Source organism: Xenopus tropicalis, chromosome 1 (genome assembly GCF_000004195.4).
Source record: "Xenopus tropicalis strain Nigerian chromosome 1, UCB_Xtro_10.0, whole genome shotgun sequence".
Classification (NCBI taxonomy): Eukaryota; Metazoa; Chordata; class Amphibia; order Anura; family Pipidae; genus Xenopus; species Xenopus tropicalis.
Window position 1 is genome coordinate 101,825,546 of NC_030677.2, and position 24,484 is coordinate 101,850,029.

A 24,484-nucleotide genomic window follows, 5' to 3' on the forward strand; every position below is an offset into this window, starting at 1 on the left:
GGCAGCCATTTAAATTGATAAAAGGCACAGGTTACATAGTAGATAACAGATGAGTTGCATAGATTCCCATTGCATTCTACAGAGCTTATCGTTATCTGCTATGTAAACTGTGAATGGCTGCCCCCATGGTTACACAGCAGCTTTATTTATATACACTATAAAATTCTTTCTAAAGCACACATCTTTTAACAGTGCAAAGCAACAGTACATTATATTGTAATTACTTTAGGCCATTTTTATTTTTTGGTGTTCCTGCTGTTTCTGTGTTTTACTGTTCTGTGCTATTAAAATGATTAAATTTAAATGATTGCAATATTAAGGCCCCTCTCTGAATATCAGCTAGGCGCCTGTTGTAACGTACCAAGCATTTCTCTGTGTCAACAAGATCAGTTTCCACTGATTCTCTGCTTATGCCTTACAGAGGGCCAATGAAATACATGCAAATGCTTTCATATCTGCACGCTTTTATTTGGTCTTCTGCCCAGACAACATTCTTTGCCTGCAGCTTGTATCTTCTATCTGACAGCAACCATAGGGTACATACAGTTTAGGCTCTGTGTCAACAATTTCTTGGTTTCTATGACTCTGGCTTATAATATATTAAACTCTTTTTGTAACATTGATTGGATTTTAAATCTAACAGCAACTATAGGGTACATAATTAATAGAGTAGGCAGTTTGGCCTAATTATACCAGTAAGTCTAGGAAAATTTTCCTATATATATGTATATATATACAGGCCCCCACCCACTGAGGCGACAGCTGCCATCCACAGCAAAAGAGCTGGTTGGTGGTGAGTTTGAAGTCTGAAGCAGCTGCAGAGGGGGAACTACCATACCACAGACTCTGCGTTCCAGACCACTGTACCCCAGGATCCTTCATGACTGCACGGTCTGCTGTATGGTAGTTATGCTAATGCATCTAAGGATTCTAAATTACTAAAATGTCAATAAAACACATTCACATTAAAAGTATTTCTAACTGCAGCATTATTAATGTATAAACTTGTAATTTATCCCCATCTATCAGAGGTGTTTTATTGTTACCCCATGCATTTAACCTCATGAAGAGCTGGATCTCTGCTGCCATGCATACTTATTGCCATTATTTTCTTTCCACAGTATCACAGCTACTGCAGCCAGTATTGGAGCAGCCGGCATCCCTCAGGCTGGACTGGTTACCATGGTGATTGTCCTTACATCAGTGGGGCTCCCCACAGAGGATATCACTCTTATTATTGCTGTGGATTGGTTTCTGTGAGTGTCAAATGCACACTTTCCTTACAGTTTTAGGAATGTACTGGTGTCAAGAAAAGGCTTGTTTGGAAATATTTAGATTAAAGGAGAAGTAAAGGTTAAGACTAAGTAAGCTTTATCAGAAAGGTCTATGTACATAAAGCCATAAACACTCACAGAAAAGCTGCACTGAGTCCTCTATCAAAAGAAACACAGAATTTCTTGTCTTCTTTTGTGTACACATGTTGTGTCTGTGTCAGACTTCCCGCTCTCAGAAAAATCTTTCAGGGCACAGCACAAGTCTGCTCAGTTTGCTCCCTCTCCCCCTCTCTTTTCCTCATCCCCCTCCCATCATCTCTTGCTTCCACTCCCAACTGTGCTAATCTGAGCTACCAGCAGCTATAGTTGCAGCAGGGAAGCTACTGAGACTGATCTGCTATCTTAAACAGAGGGAACTTCTAGGGCTGTTTACTCAAGTATCGTAAAGCTTTCTACACATTAAATATATTGTTGTAGCTCACACTTTTGTGATTCATCTATTGGCAATAAAATGCTAAAATGCTTTTCCTTCTCCTTTAAATTGCTGTACAAGTGCCATCCAAGCATGCCATGTTAAGATACCAGAAGAATTGGCAGAACCATTTTTGTTGCTGCCTGTCATATTGTCTTTCTGAATGTCACCATTTTTTTGTGTTTTGCATGCAATTTTATTAGCTGCAACAGTTTCCAGGCAAGCTTACTAAGTTTGCACCAGTTCTATGCCATTTTTGTAAACATACCTTTACAGGTGCCTTGTTTTATATGGTGAAGTGCACAGGACTGTTTGTGGCCTAATATTAAAGGAATACTGTCATAGGAAAACATGTTTTTTTTTCAAAACACATCAGTTAATAGAGCTTCTCCAGCAGAATCCTGTATTGAAATCCATTTTTCAAAAACATGAACACATTTTTTTTTAGATTTAATTTTGAAATTTCACATGGAGCTAGCCATATTCTATATTTCCCAGGGTGCTACAGCCATGTGATTTGCGCTCTTTACTGCTGAGCTGCAAGTTGGAGTGAGCTGACAATCAGCAGAATTATGTTATCCATAATGCTCATCACCTGGGGTTTTCTGGATAAGGCGGTCTGTAATTTGCATCACCACACCTTAAGTCTGCTAAAAATGGTTACATAAACTCAGTAGGTTTGTTTTGCCACCAATAAGGATTCATTTTAACTTAGTTGAGATCAAGGACAAGGTACTGTTTTATTATTACAGAGAGAAAGGAAGTAATTATTAAAAATGTGAATAATTTTCTTATAATGGAGTCTATGGGAGCTGGCCCTCCTGTAATTCAGAGCTTTCTGAATAATGGGTTCGGACATATACCTGTTGTTAGTTTTAGAGTGTGCCATTAAGAAATAGTATACATAGTATATGCAGGATAGCAAAGGAAAAGTCAGCATTTGGTATTTTCTACTAAATGAGGAAAGTAATAAAGTCCATAGGGAGAATATCAGAAGATTTTGGTATAAAATGGTCAGGCTTCCTAAAAAATGGTTAAAGGCTAAGTGAAAGATTTGAGAGAAATATATATCTAACAAACACAAAACTTTTACACCTTTGTAATTTTAATGCAGCAGAAAGGATTAAATGCTCTGTGAGAGTCGGTTTCCTGTTTTCAAGCCAAATTTCTGTATTAACTCAGAGCATGTTTTGTTCCTCTATGGAATGCTGAATAATTATTCAAGACTTATTTAGTATTGGATCATTATAGACGGAAGCAAGACTTTTAAAAGTGGCCTGGGGAAGATCCAGTTTGTAAGCAATAGCGTGACTGGGAATTATACTTGCATGTGTGAGTTCATATACGTAGAAAATTCTCATTTTGCACCTGAGCCTAGTACATACTCTTGACTTTTAAGATCTCTGCTAAATGTTAGAAGCATTACATTTTAGCAAACTATTACTGTACAGTGCTGTAATGTCTCAAATGTTATATCTGCAAAAAACAATGCAAAAAACATGTAGGCTTCATCAGAATGAAGTAAAACAGAATTACATTTATTGTGAAATTTAACAAATAATTATTTTTTTTGAACATAGCTAAAATAATGGGAAATTCTTGTTTTTTTTCATCTTCTTTTTATTAACATGTTTGTATAAAGCACCAAAATATTCCACAGTGCTGTATAGTAAATGGGTGTACAACCGAATATACAGATTTTATAGAAATATAATTGATAACAATAATGGGTAATGGGGCTCTGCCCAAAATGAGCCAGAAATTACAATAAATTTAATTGAGAAAAGACAGAAAAACCATTAGCTAGAACTCCTAGAATAAGTTTTGTAGAAAAAAAAATAGCAGTTCTAGTAACCTATAGTGATAAATATGAAGGTAACATATACTGTCTTCTATTTGAAAGGCAACATTTGGTTGAGATGGGTTACTTGCACCGCTTACTACATAGTACGTTATGGTTTTTTTCATGTGCAACATGGGCAACCATCTCTTCCTACTGCCTATCCCAAGCATTCTTCTTGAGAAATAGAAAGAGTTTGTTGAATACTCTACAATACTTTTAAGTTTAATGCCAATAAAATGTTAATATTTGCTGTATTTATTATATAAATCTCTGATTAAGAAGGAGAAATATCATGTATTAAGTTTGGTCTCTCACTGTAGCATTGTTTTCTGTCTACAAAACATCAGCACCATTTCTCCTGGTTGTCTTTTTTAATACTCTTTCCTATAACTGAATAAGAAAACAACTAGAATTAGACACGCTCACATTTTAGCTATGATCAGCTATAAATGCCCCCCTCTGTTCCTAATGCCGAGATTTATGTTTTTCCTGTGTTTTTTAGCGACCGTCTCCGAACAACAACCAATGTACTTGGAGATTCTCTAGGGGCCGGTATCGTTGAGCATCTCTCCAGACATGAACTAAAGAAGCAAGATGCTGAGATGGGTAACTCTGTTCTAGAGGAATGTGAGAAACCTTACCAGCTCATCTGTACTGAAAATGACATCCAGAAGCACCCCAACTGTGAGACATCCATGTGAAGGCATGTACTGTTATTGGTTTCTGCTGAACACTGATCTATTCAGGTCATTTTAACCATTGTACATCTGAACCAGTCTATCCATGCACTGTTTCTGAGTGCTTTTGAAAAAAATCTCTTTTTAAGGAGAAGATTAAAAATTGACGATACTTGTGGAAGAGTTTGGATATTAAAGAAATATCCACATGTGCAATAGTACAAAAAATTGGTCATAAAATGTATTGAATTCATTGCAATTAGGAGACATCAAGGTATGGTACTAGCATGACCCTCTTGTCAACTGCAGATACAACAAATGGATGCCAAGAGAAGTTTTATCATATATATAGAAAGTATAGAAAGTGTCTCTTGCTCTTGTGCATAAAAAAATCATATTAGTGTAACACTTAAATGTTAAGGCCTCTCTACTTCATCTTAATATTTTTGTGATTGAAAATTCCAAGCATTGAATATTTTCTGTGTATGGAGAAATGGTTTATTTAATGGCAGCTATCTTTACCAATCAAAATGTGTTGACCAATCATGTCTACTTTATATTATTTTCAACAAATCTCTTTTGCATGAATACTTTGTATTATGTTTTTGTGATGCAACAGGAAATTGTTGCGCTATTATGAAAAGAGTCGATAATCATATAAACAATGTATGAATTACATCTGGAGCCTCTATCTGAACTAGAGGTGGAATACAAAATGCCTGTTTTAGTTCCTGTCTGAGATTACAGTACATTTCCACACACAGTGGCAAGAACAGTGCTGCTTTCTTAACATTTAATTACTGCAAGTGGAATACTCAAAAACATGCTTAAATTGTTAAGATTTTACTGAAGTCTGCTAAATATGACAAAAACCAAAACAAGTATAACTATGTTGTGGATTAAAGCCATAGATTAATGTTGGCCTTATATAGGATATTAAGGATGATTCCTGTTTTAATGTTGAGGCCACACTGATTATTGTGCTTAATGGAAGCTGATACCCACAAACCTCATATGGTAAGTGGTATTTAATTTCTTTTTTATTTAATGTTCAGTGACTATAGCTCATGCTACAAAGAGAGACCGATTAATCACCATATCTGTGTCAATTAATATGAACAAAGTTTTCAACCTTTTTTGGCTCGGGTTTCCTCCCACCCACCATAAAAAAAACATACAGGCAAGTATAATGGCTCCTGGTTAAACTGACCCAAGCATATGTTGTGTGAATGTGAAATGGACTTGGAATGTGACATGAACATGGTTTGTAAGCTCAGCTGGGGCAGAAACTGGAAAATGAAGAGTAACATGTTGGTACTATATAAAATATAATAATTATCCATGGGAACAGTGCTGCAAATGAACAAATTACATTAGAAATAGGCAAATGCTTGCTAGATTGTGCCAAATGATAACTAATAATCTAAACATCTCTAAAATTTGGGGCTTTCCCTTTTTATTTAATAAGCCAAAATGCAAATCCAAAAGATATTCTGATCTTCTAAAATCTATAACTGGTCAAATTTACTTAAAGGGGTTGTTCACCTTTTAATTAACTTTTAGTATGATGTAGAAATTGATTCTAAAATCATTTTCAATTGGTCTTCATTTTTTTTGTATGGCTTTCAGTTATTTAGCTTTTTGTTCAGCAGCTATCTGTTTTCTAGGGTTACCGTTAAAGGTAAACCACCCCTTTCAACTGTATTAGGTTATATGTATTTCTATTACCAATGCCCAATGGAATGCTCCAGTCAACCTGAATCAGACAATAAATGACATACCTTATACATAGGAATTATTTTATCTACCCATCAGTATAGTAGTCCTGCGATAGAGAGGATTTGTGGTTGCTGTGGTTGACAGCACAGCACATGCCCAGTGCCAGATACTCAATATGTTATATAATCAATAGGTTTTAGCTGTTATAAACTACCACCCCCATCTTTGGGGCACTAATGATGCTGTTTAGTAACATTAAATGGCTAGAAAATAATGGATGTGCTTACTCAATAAGGCACATTGATGAACTGGATAAATCTAATACTAGACAAAATTCTACTTTGGATATTTCTATATATGTACATAAATATTTTAGCCTTCATGTGATTTTGTGGTAAATATGGGAAATATTTATTTGTTGGTCTTAGAAATATAAATGAAAGTGGTGTTAAATGTACATTCAGGGTTTAATCAGTGGTTCACAAGTTGTATTTCTCCAGGTGACTAAGTAAATTACCCAGGCTATACTGCTTTTTTCTAATCTAGAACAATGGTTGTCAGACCCCAGCTGTACACATTTACATTATGTCTATATACAATAGACATAAATAGGAAAATATTCTCTGGACCTTTAGTGAATTAGTAAATATGTAGCACAGGAGCAGTGTTTTTGTGGAGGCTACATATGTGACCTTGTGTGTTCTAGTGTCAGGCAAAATCTACTTCCACCCTTGAATTAAAGCAAGTAAGCCACGCCATTATTCCACAGGACTCCCGACAAGGCTACAACAAAATGCTGACCTAGTGGGATGAGAAACACTGATATAGGAATAACCGGGGTAATTTGTTACCAACAATCCTCTTTGGGAACTGAGCTGGTATTCACTGAGTTATCTATCTGGTTGAAATGATTATGTTGTGCAATGAGATTGATATTTTACACAGATACTTGAAATTATGATAGATGTTGAAATACTGGTGGTGTTTTGTTTGTTTTTTAAATCTCGTTACTTTTACATTTTCTTTTCATATTTGACATGGCAAAAAAATATTTTTATCTTGTTCCTCTCTTGATGTATCCTAGGCATTACCCACAGTATGCAACAATAAATGTGAAAGTGATGGGATTGGGATGGGATTTCCTAGGCCTGTTGTCATATTGATCAGTGTTTAAGTAATCAGTGGGAAGTTTTTGGTTGTGCTTTTTCAAGCTGTGAAATGTTTCTTTATCGTGGGCCTATGAATAAAGCCTTTGAGTGGCAACTATGTGGCTGCTAAGATGACCTATAAACAGTAGAACTGACACTCTTATGTTATGTGGCACGTCATTCATATTTAATATGTTACCAAAAGTGTCAGTAGCTGTTACTTTGACCCATTTTGTGAATTCCATGCTGTGAAATGTGGCCTGTATATAAAATTCAGGGGCAGATTTATCCCACCTATAGGTTTCATTTTTTTTATATACTTCTAAAAAATTTTTCACAATGAGGCCTATGGACAAAAACACTTTTGAGTCTACTCAGTTAAATGTGGTGGAAAGTTGCGAAACACTTATCACAAAACTCGGGCAACGTGATCATTGATAAATCTGCCCCTATATGTATGCATAGTCAATAGCTTGTTCTTAATTCAATTTCAGATTTTTTTTTGTATTCTTTTAAACTCTTGTGTTTTTAGTGAGATGCTTTGTTGTTACAACTGTTTGTGACCTGGTTAAACTTGTCAAATTAAATCTTATTTGATTGCTTATTTTGATGTCTCTTGCCTTATTCTTGATCTTGTATCAACACTTTCAAATGACAAACTGGTATGTTTGGAATATGAAGAAGCTGGATGTGATTATTATGCAACTGAATCTGTGTAGGACTGGCCAAGCAGGGTAACTAGGTGCTTGTGGGCCCTCCTGCTCAGACAACTATTTGGCCTTGTGTATGCTTGTTTTTTTTGTATGCTATGACCATTTTTCATTTTAATATAAATACAAAAGGGGAAAAGAGGAAATGATTTATGAGAGAACGTGAACACGAGAGAATAGCAGAGAATAAAGAAGGTAGGTGGAAAGGAGGGAAAATAATTTGGAGTGGGTCTGTGGTCTGAGGTTTTCTGGTGGACTCCTGCCATCCCAGTCTGACACTAAACTGAATGACTCAAAAGGACAAAACCCCAGATTAAAGCATAAAAAGCAACAGCACAGGGATATCAGAAGACAGGGTAGACGTGACGTGTTAAGTGGAAAAGGATGTTACAACAAGGAGACTAACATATTGTGCTCAGAAAGAATTTCATAATGGTGCAAGAGAGAGCCAGGGTCAGGATGAAGAGGAAATGACAAGTCAGCACTGATATCTGAAAAAGGGTTTCAATCTGCTCCTTCTCATATCAGGATTTTCTGTTTCTTTAACAATGTACCTACAAACGTTAGTTAGTAATGGGAAACCTATGAACAGTTGGAGAAGGGTTATCAGTGCCGGGCCAATCCAGACACCTCCCATGTGCGTGCACTCGTGCGTGAGCATGCATGCACAAATATGCACCAGCTTGTATCCACACATACCAACAGTGGGGCAACATGCAGCCAGTGGGTACACAAGAGCCTGGACTAGGAGGTAGGCGAAGAAGGTACATACCTAGCGCAACTTTCCCCACCATTGTGCCCTAGGAACGTGTCTCTTCTGCCAATCCCTAATTCCAGCCCTGAGGGTTTAAGTTATTACAGTTTTTGTTTCTGCAAGTATGCTTAAACTTGGACAGCTTTAGTGTTAGAGTATGGCACACGCAGGCAGCATAGAGCAGACACAGGCAGCATAAAGCAGACAGGGTTTGGCACACACAGGCAGCATAAGGCAGGCAGAGTACGGCGCACACAGTCAGCATAAGGCAGGCAGAGTATGGCACACACAGACAGGGTAGGGCAGGCAGAGTATTGCACACACAGGCAGCATAGGGCAGGCAGAGTATGGCACACACAGGTAGGGTAGGGCAGGCAGAGTATGACACACACAGTCAGCATAGGGCAGGCAGAGTATGGCACATACAGACAGGGTAGGGCAGGCAGAGTATTGCACACACAGGCAGCATAGGGTAGGCAGAGTATGGCACACAGAGGTAGGGTAGGACAGGCAGAGAATGGCACATAAAGGCAGCATAGGGCAGGCAGGGTAGGACAGGCAGAGTATGGCACACAGACAGCATAGGGCAGGCAGAGTATGGCACACACAGGCAGGATAGGGCAGGCAGAGTATGGCACACACAGGCAGCATAGGGCAGACAGAGAAGAAAAGGAGACAGGGAAACCTCTACTATGCACATAACAGATCATGGCCACTCCAAGATGAACAGTTTGTACTGTACTACATACAGTGGCACAGTGCCAGTGCTGCACCTACAGTCTGTTTGAGGTGCAAACAGATGAATAATGTGGGTGTTTACAGTCTGAGTCTGAGGTTGTACAGGTGTGAACAATGCAGGTTCTTACAGCCTAAATCTGAAGTTTGAACAATGCAGGGGGCCGGTTAATCTCACTACTGATACCATTTAAAGCTTACACAAAGGTAAGCAGTCACAGCAGCCAGACAGATGTGGGTAGGGATGCCACCTGTCTGGTTTTGTCACGGACAAAGGGGCTGTCTGGGTCAAAACCTTCTGCAATCATGCAATAACCTCACCCCAAACATCATTACATCATCACGTGATGACTTCATGTGATGACATTGATGGTTTGCATGATGACGTTAGTGGGATGCAGAATCACACATGGCCCCTTTGTTCTGGTTATAACCTGACAAAGGTGGCAACCCTAGATGTAGATTTCAGTATCACAACCGCTTTGGATACTATGCTATTAAGAAATAATCCAAGCTACTCTTAAAGGCATTAATAGAATCTGCCATTACAACATCCCCCGACAGGCTATTCTACAACCTCACTTCCCTCAAATGAAGGTTCTGCTCTTCTAAAGGGGAGGCCTATGGTTCGGTGATCATTTTATGGGAAAAAATAATGTCCTTCTCCAGGAGAAACTACCCTTACCAGTGACATAACTACCCTATACTGAGCAACACCACCAAAAAATCTTCAGAGAAGTCCGTCGTGCCCAGCAACGACAACCTCTCACCATACCCACCCATCTCACTCGCGTCCCTTGCCGGCTCGCACCACCTGTTCACTTTTAGGTAGCAGAGGGGTTAGGATGGGGAAATGTTACCACTATAGAGAGAGCAGACCCTGTGGGCCCCCTGCAATCACATGGTCTGCTTTCTCTATAGTTATGCCACTGACTGGAGCCAAAAACTGCACTGCATACTCAAGGTGAGACATCCCGATATATCTATAAAGACACAAAATGATGCTTTTATCCTTAAAGTTAATGCTTTTTTATGCAAGACAGTACTATATTATTAATAATGTAGACTTACAAAGCTGGCCCTCCAGAAAAAAACTCCTTAGAATGAGACATTGATAAGTATGGGAATCATTCAGTCTGCAGAACACTTTGGGTTCCTTTCACTTTATGGTATTATAGATACATAAACCCAACTAATAGGCTAGAACAATGCTGACCAACTTCTGTGGCACCAAAGGCCAGAATATTTTTAAGACCATACCCACATTAATGGTGGTAGTGCAGCAAAAGCCCACAATGGTTGGTGCTCACTGTAGGGATATGAGGAGATGTGTGTTCTCAAAGAATATGGATACTGGGAACTGGGAACAGCGCAGTGCCTCCACCTAGTGGACACTGAGGAACACACCTCTAGGGGATTTCCACTAGGAAATAATAACACACAGGTTGCAGCAATATCAAACTTTATATAACTTTGAATAGAAGTAGAACAGTTTTAGGAATGACTGATACTCTTATCCAGGTAGCGCTACCTGCCCCAGAGTACCTTCCCCGTTGAAAAGGGTGGCTGCTTCCACGTAGCAGGTAACTGAGCAATACCTGTTCCTCAGAGGATACACACTAAGAGGTACCACAGAGGACTGATTCCTTCCTGGCAGCCCAGCAGACTTTTATCCTTTCAAGTCTAACACACAATACTTTGTCTGGCTGCTCACTCTGTATCTCTTTCAACTCTGGCAAACAACAGCAGGGGCTCCCTTTATAAGCTGCTGGGCCCGCCCCTAGATTTTTGGCTCCAAAGCTTAGGCACACCTCTCCCAGACGTGCACTGGGGCAGCCAGCCAACCGGATCCCTCCCCAGGCTGTAGCTAGGCTGGATGAGATCACAGACTGAGAAACAGGGGACAGGGTTCTCTGATCCCCTACACATATGTGATTGAAATTTTGTCATATTAAGACATACCCCTTAAATCCATAATCCTCCTCCTCCCCTGTGAATAGCTCAGCAACTCCCAGCACATAATTACACACCTTAGGGACCATATAATGACTATGTTTAAATTCTTACAAACTCCCAGGGTAGGGCAGGCAGAGTATGGAACACACAGGCAGCATAGAGCAGGCAAAGTATGGCACACACAGGCAGCATAGCGCAGGCCACACATCTGCCTCTTTTGAAATGCCAGGGCCTATTTTGAATCACTGTCCAGACCTGGGGGGGTCTGGACTGTACTGCTGTAGAGGTAGTACAAGTCATATTTGGCCATCAGGTGATGCAAGGGCCACATGGGACACCCCTTTCTAAGTATTGCTGTGCAATTACAGGTTTAGCACCAACAGTTTTGGGATTTTATTATTTTTTTCTTTTTTGTCTTTTATCTGTCTTCATTTACTCTTTTAAGTTAATGCCATGTTTTGTTTTCTAGCTTTGTAAGAGAAAAAAAAGATTTCTTACTCTTACATAATAGTCAGTTCTGTGCATTATGTAAGCTGCTGATCATTGCAAACATCCTGAGATTGTGTCACAACTAATGTCACCTCAGTGTTCCTTAACATTTTAATTGCACAAAAGCATGGCAATCTAACAGTTTGGGTAACTGAACAAGACAAGGCAGCAGTGATACTTCAAGATTCATTTTGGTAAGTCATTCATTGATAGGCAAACATTTTTCAAACGGTTTTCAACACTCCTATGTGTATATATATATATATATATATATAATAGAAAGAGTGCCGCACACATAGGAATTTGATACAAAAGAAAAAGTGGTTTTATTGAAAAAATTCCAACGTTTCAAGCACAATCTGTGCTCTTCCTCAGGGACAAAGTCTCTATGTGTGCGGCACTCTTTCTATTATATTTTTGTTTTTTGACCTGCACCAGGGGCATTTGGACTTGTATAGGGTGTGCTCCTACCTGTATACTATATATATATATATATATTACAGTGGAAAAGGGTACCTTATTCACTAATAAATAGTGAGTTTATCGGTTACAATCAGTGCTTAGTTATGTAATTTGTGTCACTGATAGATTTGTATTAACATAACAATCTACCCCCTTTTGTAAAGTATGAGGATATTAGAAGTCACCATAAAGTAGAAAATTATAAAAGCACTCAGCCATGTGCCTTTATATATGGTTATGAACCATCCTGGGACTTTTAATTTCCTTATAATTGACGATAGGGAGTACATTATTGCAAATGATTGTGTGCCACATGTAATGTTGCCACCTAAATGTATTTTCCTAATCCAGACAGTGAAAATTAAAAAAAAAATCCTTGATGCCAATGTTAGACAGGTAATGTAGAGAGAAAGACCTGGGGTTTTGGATTGAGTTTGTCCAAAATACACAACACAACATTTTAACAAGCTCCCACCTACAGGTATGTCATCCATAGAAAAGTCATTGGGAAATCTGTAATAAATAAAATACCAGGTATTTTTAGTAAGAAAGAAACTTAACTTTTAATTAGCATCATTAAAAAGAAAACAGACCTGTTTTCTTTTTCATTATGCTAATTCAAAGTTTAGTTTTTTCTTACTAAAAATACCTGGTGTGCATCTTATTTTGATTTTGTATATATATATATATATATATATATATATATATATATATATAGCTCCCACCCTTCCCAGCTGCAGTCAGGTGATCCCAGTGGAGCCAATAAAAGGGCAACCATATGGGGGTTTTAACCTTGAAAGCAAGAAAGTTGCAGGTAAAACTTAGTCCCTTGGCTAAATGTATATTGAAGCAGTAGAATTCTTAATGAATCGCATAAGTCAGTGTAGGAACTGGTCAAAAGGGATGACTTTGACGCAGTTGGCCAGCTTGAAGTATATTGCAATATCTGGACAAACAATCCCTGTTTTACTTAAAGGGAAGGGCATTTCTTAGTAGCTTCAGGCCCGGATTTGTGGAGAGGCCACAAAGGCCCGGGCCTAGGGCGGCAGAAGTTTAGGGGCGGCATGCCGCCCCGCCGCAAGAACATTTTTTAATTTTGCTCCCATACGGAGCAGTCGGGACCTCTCCCCACTGCTCCGTATGGGAGTTAAAAAGAGCGTTCGCGCATGCGCTGGCGCTTTGCGCATGCGCAATGGGGAGCTGGCGCTTTGCGCATGCGCAACGGGGAGCTGGGGTGCGCGTTCGCGCATGCGCATGGGGGACTCCCACAGGGGCGGCCTCGGGGCGCACCAAAGAGAAATCCGGCCCTGAGTAGCTTAAATGCACCGAATGTCTTAATGTTCTATATATTGATAATGGGTGAGTGCAGAGGATCTCTTGTTGTTTATATATATATATATATATATATATATATATATATAACTATGGGACCCGTTATCCAGAATGCTTGGGACCTGGGGTTTTCCTGATAAGGGGTCTTTCCATCATTTGGATCTCCATACCTGAAAAATAATTAAAACATTATTAAACCAGGATTGTTTTGCCCCCAATAGGGATTAATTCGATCTTAGTTGGGATCAAGTACAAGGTACTGTTTTATTATTACAGAGAAAGGGGAATTATTTAACCATTCAATAAACCCAATAGGGCTGTTCTGCCCCCAATAAGGGGTAATTATATCTTAGTTGGGATCAAGTACAGGTACTGTTTTATTATTACAGAAAAAAGGGAATCATTTAACCATTAAATAAACCCAATAGGACGGTTCTGCCCCCAATAAGGGGTAATTATATCTTAGTTGGGATCAAGTACAAGGTACTGTTTTATTATTACAGAGAAAAAGGCAATCATTTTTAAAAATCAAAATTACTTGCTTATAATGGAGTCTATGGGAGATGGCCTTTCCGTAATTCGGAACTTTTCCATGCCATAACAGATCCCATACCTGTATATATAGTATATAAACAAAATGGGACAATCTGTAATATTTTAATTAAGGGATAATAATCTCAAAAAGTAAAAATATTTTTATACATTTATTATTACATTTGTTTTCAGCAACTATGATTTAGATATATCTGGCAGCCATTGTCCTATTGTCCTATTATTTACATAATGTATATTAGCACTTCTGATATAAATGCACCGTTACAGGAACAGTGTAACAGTACAGTGTATTTAAATGTATATGGAGCACTTTTTAGATTTGCTGTGTTACTGGCCTTGTAAGTAAAAGGATTGTGGGAAATAAAAGCTGGAAAATCACTACTGGGACACATTTACTAGCAATGAGCAAATCTGCACTTGAGAATTGACCAATAGAAATCAGCAATTCATTTTAAGCAGTCTGCAAGGCAAAGGATCAGAACAAATATTTGTTAGGGTTACAGCAATGGTGCAAAGGCAGCCAGTTTTAGAAAATGAGCCCAAATAAATCTATGATTGAGCTGAAATAGGTTTTATATAAGCCTGAATAAGCAGTAACACTGAGCAATGAATGAAAAAGAAGCAAATCCAAATGGCAAACAAACAGAAATCTACTGGAATAAAAAGTGAATCACTATAAATATAGTGGGTATTAATGAGGCAGCTGGTCTTGCATTTAACTGTCAAACCATGGGATTTTTAAATTATCCTATCATTCTTCTTTTCTTTTTTGTTGCCAGCACTTTATAAAGTACGCAAGAACAAGATAATAATGGAGTCTGAAATCACATATGCAGAAATCCTCTTTCCCCAAGGATCTGGGGTTTCAAAACTGACTGGAGGCAAAATAAGTATGGTTCTATGTTACCAGATTGCCAGTTCAGACCCAGACTTGCAATTTGTGGATTCTGGCAAATGCCAGAGGGGCTTCTGTAAGATGCCACAGTAATTTTTAGTGGGTTGGTGGGGGGTTGTTTGGGCCTCTGTGTACTTTGTCAGGGCCTATTGTAAAATAGAAAAATTAATTAACGAGTTATACCCTTTAGAGCAGTGCTGTCCAACTTCTACGGTGCCGAGGGCCGGAATTTCTCTAGCATACATGGTGGAGGGCCGCTAATTGAAGCCAGTTTTGACCACTCCCCTTTTTGAAACCACACCCACTTCAAACCACAGCCATTTTATCACAATGGTGGTAGCACAGCAAAATCCCAAATGCTTGGTCCTTACTGTGGGGATATCAACCATCATTCATATGTGAAAGAATTATGTCATATTAAGATATACCCTTAAATTTCATATGCCTCCTCCTCCCCTGTGGATAGCACAGCAACCCCCAGTACATAATTACACACCTTAGGGACCATTTAATGGCTATTTCCAACTGCTAACAAACTCCCACAACAAACCCCTGCCAGGTTCACCTCCCACAAGCAGCATAGGGCAAGCAGAGTATGGCACACACAGGCAGCACTCTGCCTGTCCTATGCTGTCTGTGTGTGCCATGCTCTGCCTTCCCTATGCTGCCTCTGTGTGCCATACTCTGCCTGCCCTACCCTGCCTGTGTGTGCCATACTCTGCCTGCCCTACCCTGCCTGTGTGTGCCATACTCTGCCTGCCCTACCCTGACTGTGTTTGCCATACTCTGCCTGCCCTACCCTGACTGTGTGTGCCATACTCTGCCTGCCCTACCCTGCCTGTGTGTGCCATACTCTGCCTGCCCTACCCTGCCTGTGTGTGCCATACTCTGCCTGCCCTACCCTTCCTGTGTGTGCCATACCCTCCCTGACCTATGCTGCCTGTGTGTGCCATACTCTACCTGCCCTATGCTGGCTGTATGTGCCATACTCTGCCTACAGTACCTATGTCTGAAGTGTGAAGAAGTGAACAATAGGAGTGATTACAGTCTGAGCCTGAGGTGTGAACACTGCAGGGGGTGGACAATACAGAGATTAAAAAGTGTGAAAAACACAGGGGATTACATTTTTAAACAATACAGAGGGATTACAGCCTGAATCTGAGGTGATAACCATGCAGGGGGCCAGTTAATCCCAGTACTGATACCATTTAATGCTTGCTCAAAGGTAAGCCATCAAAGCAGCCAGACAGGTGGGGGGCCACACAGAGGGGGTCGCGGGCCGCCAGTTGGACAGCACTGCTTTAGAGGGTTGCCACAAGACAATGAGCAATACATGCTTTATGCAAACCTTTTAAAATAGTTCTCTTTTCCATTGTAGTTCAGTGTCCCTGTCCTCTTTCTCTTTCTTCTGCCTAGGCCCTGGCATTTCAAGTACACAGAGGCCCAAACAGTCCCAATAAATAGTGACTGTCTAGGGCATCTTACAGCAGCCCCTCTGGCATTTGCCAGAATCCGTAGATTGCCAGTCTGGGCCTGCCCTTCAATAAGACTAAGGGGCTGATTTACTTATCCCCGAATTCGAATCCGAATGGAAAAAATTCGGATTGGAAACGAACATTTTTCGACTTTTTTGTATTTTTTGTGATTTTTTCGTCGATGTTACGACTTTATCGTAAATTGTCGCGACTTTTTCGTGGCCGTTACGACTTGCTTGTATATTGTTGCGACTTTTTCGTATTGAGCGCTCGTAAACGGCGGGCAAAACTTTCAGACTTTGCATGATTTTGGAAGCCTCCCATAGGACTCAATGGCACGATACTGAAGCTTGAATGAATCCGAAACTTTCGTACTCGGCGCGAAGGCTACGAAAAAGTCGCGACAATTCGCACAAGTCGTAACGCTACGAAAAAGTCGCGACAATTGCGAAACAGTCGTAACGGCTACGAAAAAGTCGCGACAATTTACGAAAAAATCGCAAAATACCAATCATTACGAAAAACTGCATTCGGACGCCTTCGGACCGTTCGTGGATTAGTAAATCAGTCCCTAAATGTACAAGAGGTGTTTCCTGATTTAATATTTTAATCATTTGCAGACACCCCTTTGAAGAAGCTTGCTGCATCCAAGAGACACCATCTACTTGTGGTACTCACCTGTGGCATCCTTTTGCTCTGCTCCATAGTGATGACTGTAATGTGTAAGTAGCAGAGATCTGGAGCCAGTGACCAGAGTTTAGGAATATCTGTTTGCAAAGACATGTGCAATGAAAGCAAGATTAGAACATTAAAAAATGCAATATATTCACCTAGAACAGTGCTGTCCAACTTATTACATGTAGTGGGATGATCATTTCTCATACAGTATTTTCGAGGACTGGATTATTAAATTAAAATGAAGATGTCATACAGTGAATTCTATGGAGCCTTTGAGCAGACTGGGGGCCATAAGAATCCTTTGGGGGGGGCACATCTGGCCTGCAGACCTCAAGTTGGACAGCCCTGAACTTGACTATTAGAAAGAACTTCAATGAGAGTCAAAATGAAGCAAAATAATTATTGTAAGAGGTTAAAAGATTTTGATTTTGAGCAAAATCTACGTTCAGGGCTGAATCGGCAGGAGGATTCTACCTGTTTCTACCTCCATATCTGACGATTCAGCCCCGAACATGGTCACACAAAAGATCGAAAATTGCTACGTGTATGGCTGCCTTAACACAGACATGCACACTGAACAGTTTAGCAGGATCATGGGTTGTAGAACCAGTACATCAGATGCCACAGAGTGCATGGGAAGATTTTTGGATGTTGGCAGGTCAGATCTACATGTACATGTGTTAAATTAATGTCACTGATATTAAAGAAGGAAAGGTGAAATCACTTGCAGGTGCCCGGGCTACCTGTGAGCAAGTGTCTCCTCTTCCTTCTTTGTGCTGATTGTGCATGCACAGTAGAGTGAAAAATCAAACTTTAACAAAAAAGCCAGCTTCATCACTCTACTGCACATGCTTTGGCCCCGGGATTGCAAAGAAAGAAGACAGGAGGAAGAGGATTGCTTGCTCACAGGTACCTTGGGCTGGTGCAGTGTTCTGCTAACAGGGGAACCGGCCTGGGGAGCCAGGTAAGTGATTACAATCGCTGGGGGTGCCTAACATGTTTCAGCATGCGGTGTTTTCATCTGAAAAGATAAAGTCAGGTATAGGTTTGTTTCTCATTGAACTACACTGCCTGTAGGATGTAGACACATGAAACTACAAACCATCCAGCATTTTGCATCCCACAAAATCTTGTGATGTTGCATGCAATAGTATGATGAGAGATAAAACTATCTGGGACAGATACATCTATCCAACCAGTTTCTCCTGTAGCTGTGTGCAAGGTACAGTGAAGTGAAGCAAAGAAGAGGATAGATGCAATGAGCACAGACTGAGTGAAACAGAAGTAGGCTTAAAAAAGACAACTGTTATTAATATTAGTGCAAAGACACACGGGGCGATTAGTTGCTGGGACTTTTAAAAACATAGTTCCATTGACTAATCTCAGCAATTTAGCGGCCATAGATTAATATACAAATTGCCGGGACTGATTGCATGTTTTAGTTGCCTCCACTTTTTAAAAAATTGCACCGACTATTATCTTTGCTCTTAAAACTAAAGCTTAACAAAGAAGTAGGGAATAAATGCTACACATTAATGAGGGTAATTTAGAAATACAGGGCAAATTTGCCTATGGGCAGTAACCCATAACAACCAACCAGTGATTGGCTTTTTTAACTAGCTTCAAGTTGAACAATAAAATTGCACATCTGATTTGTTGCCATGGGTAACTGCTCAGGTGCAAAATTGCCCAGTGTTTATAAATGAGCCCCATAATGTTTTGGGCTTCTGTAGCAACCCAAGGCAACCACAGGTCTGTGTCTAAGAAGATGCCCCCAGTAGCTCCCCATCTTCTTTTCTGCTGATGTAAATGACTGTCACAATACACAGCTGATTAGTAATTCAGATTTTTTTTCTAGTAATTCAGATTCTCATTATATGGAAGCCCAGAAACCAGTGCAATTAGCATCATTATTTAATAATCAGCCCTTTAGCTTCAGCTAATATGACAGTTAAACCTAATTTTCTGTTTGATGATTTGAGACAACCCCTAAGCCCCCTAAGAGTAAGACATGAGTCGATGCAATGGAACATGACCTTTCTATTCTCCCTCAGATATCTTGACATCTGTTAATCTTCACAAAGCATCAGAGGAATACAAAGCTCTTAATTCCATCCTTCTGCAGCTCCAGGCAGAGTCTGAAAAGCTTCATCTCAAGTTCCTGAGATGCATCCCCTGCAGCAGCCAAGCTTGTGAACTGACAAAGAGCTCAAACAGTAAGTAGCACCCTGGGAGCACAGTCAGAGGGAGCCATAGAAAGCAAAAATACTCATACATCCATAGAAAAAAAAAGTATATTTAAAGAGAATAGGGGGTTTACACATGCTATGCTGTTTGTATTTGGAATCTGTAGTTAGTATGTGTACAAACTTCAGTGTATGATATAAGGCACATGCTGCAACATATCTAGTGTGAGGTTACCTAGATGTGTAAGGGGTATCATACAAATTACTATTTACTATACAACACTCTCTCCATTCTACTATTATATTGTTCTGTGTTTCCGCATCAGTATAGTTTTCTGAATAGCATATATGGAACCTGGGAAGAAGACCCCCGTTTCATTTGTATGCAATTGCTCCTAAAGTTACTGTAGGCAAATGTTCACCCAGTGTGTAGCTGCTGAGCTGACTGGATCCCAACTGCAGACTGATTTCAGCATTATTCAGAGCAATAAAGGATTGTCACTTCATCATATGTGAAACCATTTTCTTAACTTCACAGAAAACGGTGTTAAATTGAGTCCCAGTGAGGGTTAAAAAATGCTACTTTTGTGTAAGACAAAAAAGATATCCTAAGAGCAAATGGATTAGTTCCAGTGCAAGTGAGTGCAGGAGGCAAGTGGGTCTCATGCATAACTCTATGTAGGATTCAAATATCCAGGCACAACAAAACATGTTAAAGGCAAATTGCTATATTATCACGCTAGGTACAAAGTAAAGCTTAAAGGCATGTGTCACCTTCAATTTAACTTTTCATATGATATAGAACGGATAGTTCCTAGAGTTGGTAGCAACCTTTCAATTGGTTTTCATTTTTTATAGTGTTTGAGTTATTTGCCGCCAGCTTTTGACTGTTTTATATTACTCTCTATATCATACTAGCCCCCATATGTAATGAAAGGCATTACATTTGCCCAGTAGCAGTAACCCATAGGAACCAATAAGATGTTTGCTTTTAAACCCTTTTAACATGGATACAAGCACACCTAATTATAGGAATTCTCCCCTCCTCATTACATAGCACATTATAAATAAGCTGTGTACAATACAATGGGTTTAAGTCTTACACAGAAAAATAAACAGAAGTAAAATGCAATTCAGGGCTCTCTATAAATAAATTCCTCTCTCATATAAAATAGGACATTTTATGCCAATATATAGTTTGTTTGTAGGTGCCGGACCCTCAAATCCAAAATTAAAATGTAAAAACACTACTTTCAAGTTACTGATTTTTTAAAAGAAGAAATAAGCTCAGAAAACATTCTACTATTTTTCTGGACACTGCTGACCCTTTAATTTTCAGAGTTGGGTATTGGAAAGGGGGCAAAAGGACTAAGGCACCCCCTCAATTCCCACTAAACTCTCTTGTGATAGGGGTGGTACAGAACAATTTAAAAAAAAAAAACCAAAAACATGTTAGTCTTAATTTATGTTATGGCAACATTTATATTTGTGATATTTTTCCCATCATTAAATTAGACCTATACATTGGTACATGTGATTGATTTTGGTCTCACTGTTATTCCACTTAGATAACAGTGAGACCCAATTTTCCTGCTCAGGGTATGACAAACTACCCATTAGAACAGGGCAGACAAGCAAATGCCTAAGAAAAATGGGTTTCTTTACAGTGATATGTATATTGAGGGTGTTGTGTGGGGCTCTTTTACAAATTTTAATTCGGAAGTCAGAGTTCCCCTTTAAAAAAACATAAAATAACTGTTTAGGAAAAATGCTTTTATGATACTTCCCCTTCTTGTATAGAGAATGTACGGTCCATGTCACCTTTTGTTGGTATGGAAATGTAATACTGTACCTCTGCAGGTCTGAAGTGCTCTATGTGCCCCGAAGGATGGCTGATACATAATGCAAGCTGTTACTATTTCTCCAAAGAGCAGCTGGCATGGGAACAGAGTAAGAACGCCTGTGAGTCCCGGGATTCCAACCTTCTGATTATAAACAGCCTGGACGAGCAGGTAAATGCAGATTTTAAGGACAGAGTTCCCATCATAGGTATCATTTCCTATCCCCTCACAGACTTCTGCATTCCATGTCCTCACTACCAGCTCCAGTGACAACAGAAGGCAATTAAAGGAAAACTATACCCCCAGAATGAATACTTAACCAACAGATAGTTTGTACGCTTTTATCTGTTTCAAAATGTTTCTTGTCTTTGGACACCAACATAATAAAATTTGGTAACCCAGCAAAGCTAAGGCAGCCTCCACCATCCTAGGCACCTCCAAGGAAAATAGTAAATATCTCAAATCTATGATTTGTGAGGTCACTATAAAGCTGTAAAGTTCAATAAGGCATTTTCAGTACATGCGTGATTAAACAATAATGATTTTTTTTTTACAAATCCTTGATAATCTAAAGATGTGTGAGATTTCAGTGAACAGGAAAGGTGTGTTATCAGTTGTGTGCTGTGTAGCCAGTGGAGCCTTTTTGATCTTACAGTGGTTTTATTGTAACGTAAGCACTCCTTTTTCTTTCTTAGAAGTTTATCACTAAGAATCGAAAGTGTGGAAATTTCTGGATGGGCCTCAACGACCTGCAAAAAGAGTCAGAATTCAGATGGGTTGATGGCAGTGCAGTGGAAGTGAGGTAAGAACTTAAGTGATTTCCCTTCTGTTATAATCCATATTGGAAAGAACCCTTCCTTTGGCAGTGCCTACATTTCTTCTATTCACTTGTAAAGGTTCCCTTTATGAGGATGTTAGCAAGCACAACTAGCATTTATCATAATCATCAATGCATTTATTCTAGGTACTGGAGTAAATGGCAACCTGATAATTACAGAGATGCGGAACATTGTGCTACAATAGGAGACATCGGTTGTGCCATAAATGATGAAAACTGGAACGATGATAGGTGTGAGAATCCCTATTTGTATGTTTGTGAGAAGGGAGCAGAGACTGTGCTGGACTTGGGTAATATATCAGGAACGATAAGAAGCCATTCATCACAATCTTTCCCACAGCAAGAACGCTATTACAGACTTCTTCAGTAGCAATAATGTTTATGCCAAATAAACTGTATCTAGTTACAAATCAACAAACAAGGCCAGAATTATGGGATTAAAGACTAAATGAAACTGCTTAAATTACAATTTGACAGATGGATAACAGATGTGTTGGAATAACTTGCAGCCCATGAATCCCCCTCTTGGCTTCCTCCACAGGGGCTCCAGCTAGAAACTACTGAGAAGTGCTTCTCTGTGGGTGTTGGAAGATGGTAAACTCTGTTTCCTTTCTTTGCCACATGAACTAAACACTTGGCAGGACAATAGAAACAAAACAGCACCTATAACCTGATTGGGATTCAAAGGGTGGAAATTGAGTAACAAGTTTAATATTTATGTCTCATACTTTATGTGCCAGATATATTTAACTTCAGTCTATTTACAGCATACTGTATGTTGGTGTCCTGGCAGTTGTCAAACAAGTATTATTATTATTTTGGACTATACTTTTTCTCCCACGTCTGTCCTGGGACATACCACACATTAAAACACTCATTGTTTGTGCCACTCTACTATCTGTTGGGGGATCAGATAGAAAGGTTGGGTTTAGAGGGTTGGTTTTATAGTTTGTTCAGTATGTATTTAATAGTTTGCAAGTTTCAGTAGCTCAGGTATGCTTGAAAGCCAACTTGATGAGGTTTTCATTATATTTATATACTGTTCCTTTGAATTATTGGGGCACAATCATTACCTGTTTTATTCTGCAACTCACACTTGTAAACATCTTTTAAGATAACAAAGTTTATAACAAGTCAGTCCTGGACTTTGTTTGAGTCACTGGAAACCAATGTATTTACCCACCTTGATGCTAGAAATGTTCTTTAAAAGCCATGTGTGAGCTGACACTACCATGCGGCATACTCCCAGAGCTGTTCTGGAAACTTAGTTTTAATGAATAAGCCTGTCCATATCAAGTTATATTTCCTTAAATTGGATGGTTATGCTGATTCTTCTGTGTACGTAGTCAGCTCCAGACAAAGGCGATAATTGCCCGCCTCTATTTTCTCTCCTATGCAGTAACGCTGTTCTGATCCAGTTTATTGTGTATTCTGATCACATTTTATTACACAAGCCTCACTGGAACAGATTGTTGTATCAATTTTAATATTATTTTAGACTGGACAAGATTCAGAAGCACGATCAATGATCAGCCTTTAAAACTTTGGGATTGAATGAAGCATGGTGCTACTTCCACCCAAACCACTCGGCTCTGCAATTAGCCATCTACATTGTCACAGCCAGACCCCGCTAAACAACTTTGCAACTTATACAAGGCTGTATTTCCCTGCACTGGAACATACAAAAAAACACTTGCAGGCCCCCTCATATGTTGAGGAGGGATATTCCAAATCATTTCCCCTTATTTACTTTGGTCTTGTCATGAGGAGTTGGCTCTGCTCTGTTTGGCCATTGTGTTGTTTGTTTAGCCCCCCTAATGTGTGCACTACTGAACAACAGCCAGAATATACAATGTTACTTTGCTTGTGCTTAGGTTTTGGGTCTTTTTGGTGTACCGAAAAAAACTGATAACAAAAAACCACAACAGCAAGATAGATGTGCCTGATAGCTAGAATCTTGGCTGCTGTTTTGTGCAAGAGAAATAGATTAAAACTTTAAATATTCTGTATACAGTGCTTCTCAAAAGTTTGTGAACCATTTATCATTTTCTATATTTTTATATGTGTCCTAAAACATTATCTGTTTTTCAAACAAGTTGATTCAATTACTTTTGCCACACGCAGATATGTTAGTTTTGGGGTTTTTTTTTCAATAATCAAATAATAATAATAAAAAATAATACATTTTTATTTTCTTCAACTACTTTTAGGATTTGTTTGAAAATCAGAAGATGTTTTATATTCTCTTCATTCCTTGTCCTTTTCAGTAGAGCTTAAATTTGGGTCCAGGGAGAACAAGTTTTTTTTCTACATGTTTTAGGCATTATACCTTGTAAAGTATTTCCCCCTTTTATCCATAAACTACAGATAAATCAGGTCTCCAATGAATAATAGTCAAGATATATGGTATAATGCTTGGTACAAGAGATTCCTTTTGATTAAAAC

The 24,484-nt window shown here is 39.1% G+C and overlaps 2 protein-coding genes across 7 annotated transcripts in view; both read left to right on the forward strand.

Moving 5' to 3' along the window:
* The window catches only part of slc1a6 (solute carrier family 1 (high affinity aspartate/glutamate transporter), member 6), a 30,256-nt gene extending 22,519 nt beyond the window's left edge, over positions 1-7,737 (forward strand). For all 6 annotated transcript variants that reach the window (XM_004911002.4, XM_031904980.1, XM_031904985.1 and 3 more), the window contains 2 exons: positions 1,122-1,256; positions 4,092-7,737. In XM_004911002.4, coding sequence (XP_004911059.2) covers positions 1,122-1,256; positions 4,092-4,290 — 334 coding nt within the window. In that variant the 3' untranslated portion in view covers positions 4,291-7,737. The remainder of the gene's footprint in view (positions 1-1,121; positions 1,257-4,091) is intronic.
* A 9,336-nt stretch (positions 7,738-17,073) lies between these two features.
* Positions 17,074-22,865, forward strand: LOC100493006 (CD209 antigen-like protein C). Its single transcript, XM_031904996.1, has 5 exons — positions 17,074-17,218; positions 19,229-19,390; positions 21,221-21,372; positions 21,897-22,003; positions 22,166-22,865. The coding sequence occupies exons 1-5, from the start codon at positions 17,206-17,208 to the stop codon at positions 22,407-22,409; spliced, it is 678 nt and encodes a 225-aa protein (XP_031760856.1). The 5' UTR covers positions 17,074-17,205; the 3' UTR covers positions 22,410-22,865.
* Positions 22,866-24,484: the final 1,619 nt, after the last annotated feature.

Coding starts and splice junctions, on each gene's coding strand:
- LOC100493006 (XM_031904996.1), top strand. Junction 21,373..21,896: donor TAAACAGCCTGGACGAGCAG/GTAAATGCAGAT, acceptor TTTCTTTCTTAG/AAGTTTATCACTAAGAATCG. Junction 22,004..22,165: donor GGCAGTGCAGTGGAAGTGAG/GTAAGAACTTAA, acceptor CATTTATTCTAG/GTACTGGAGTAAATGGCAAC.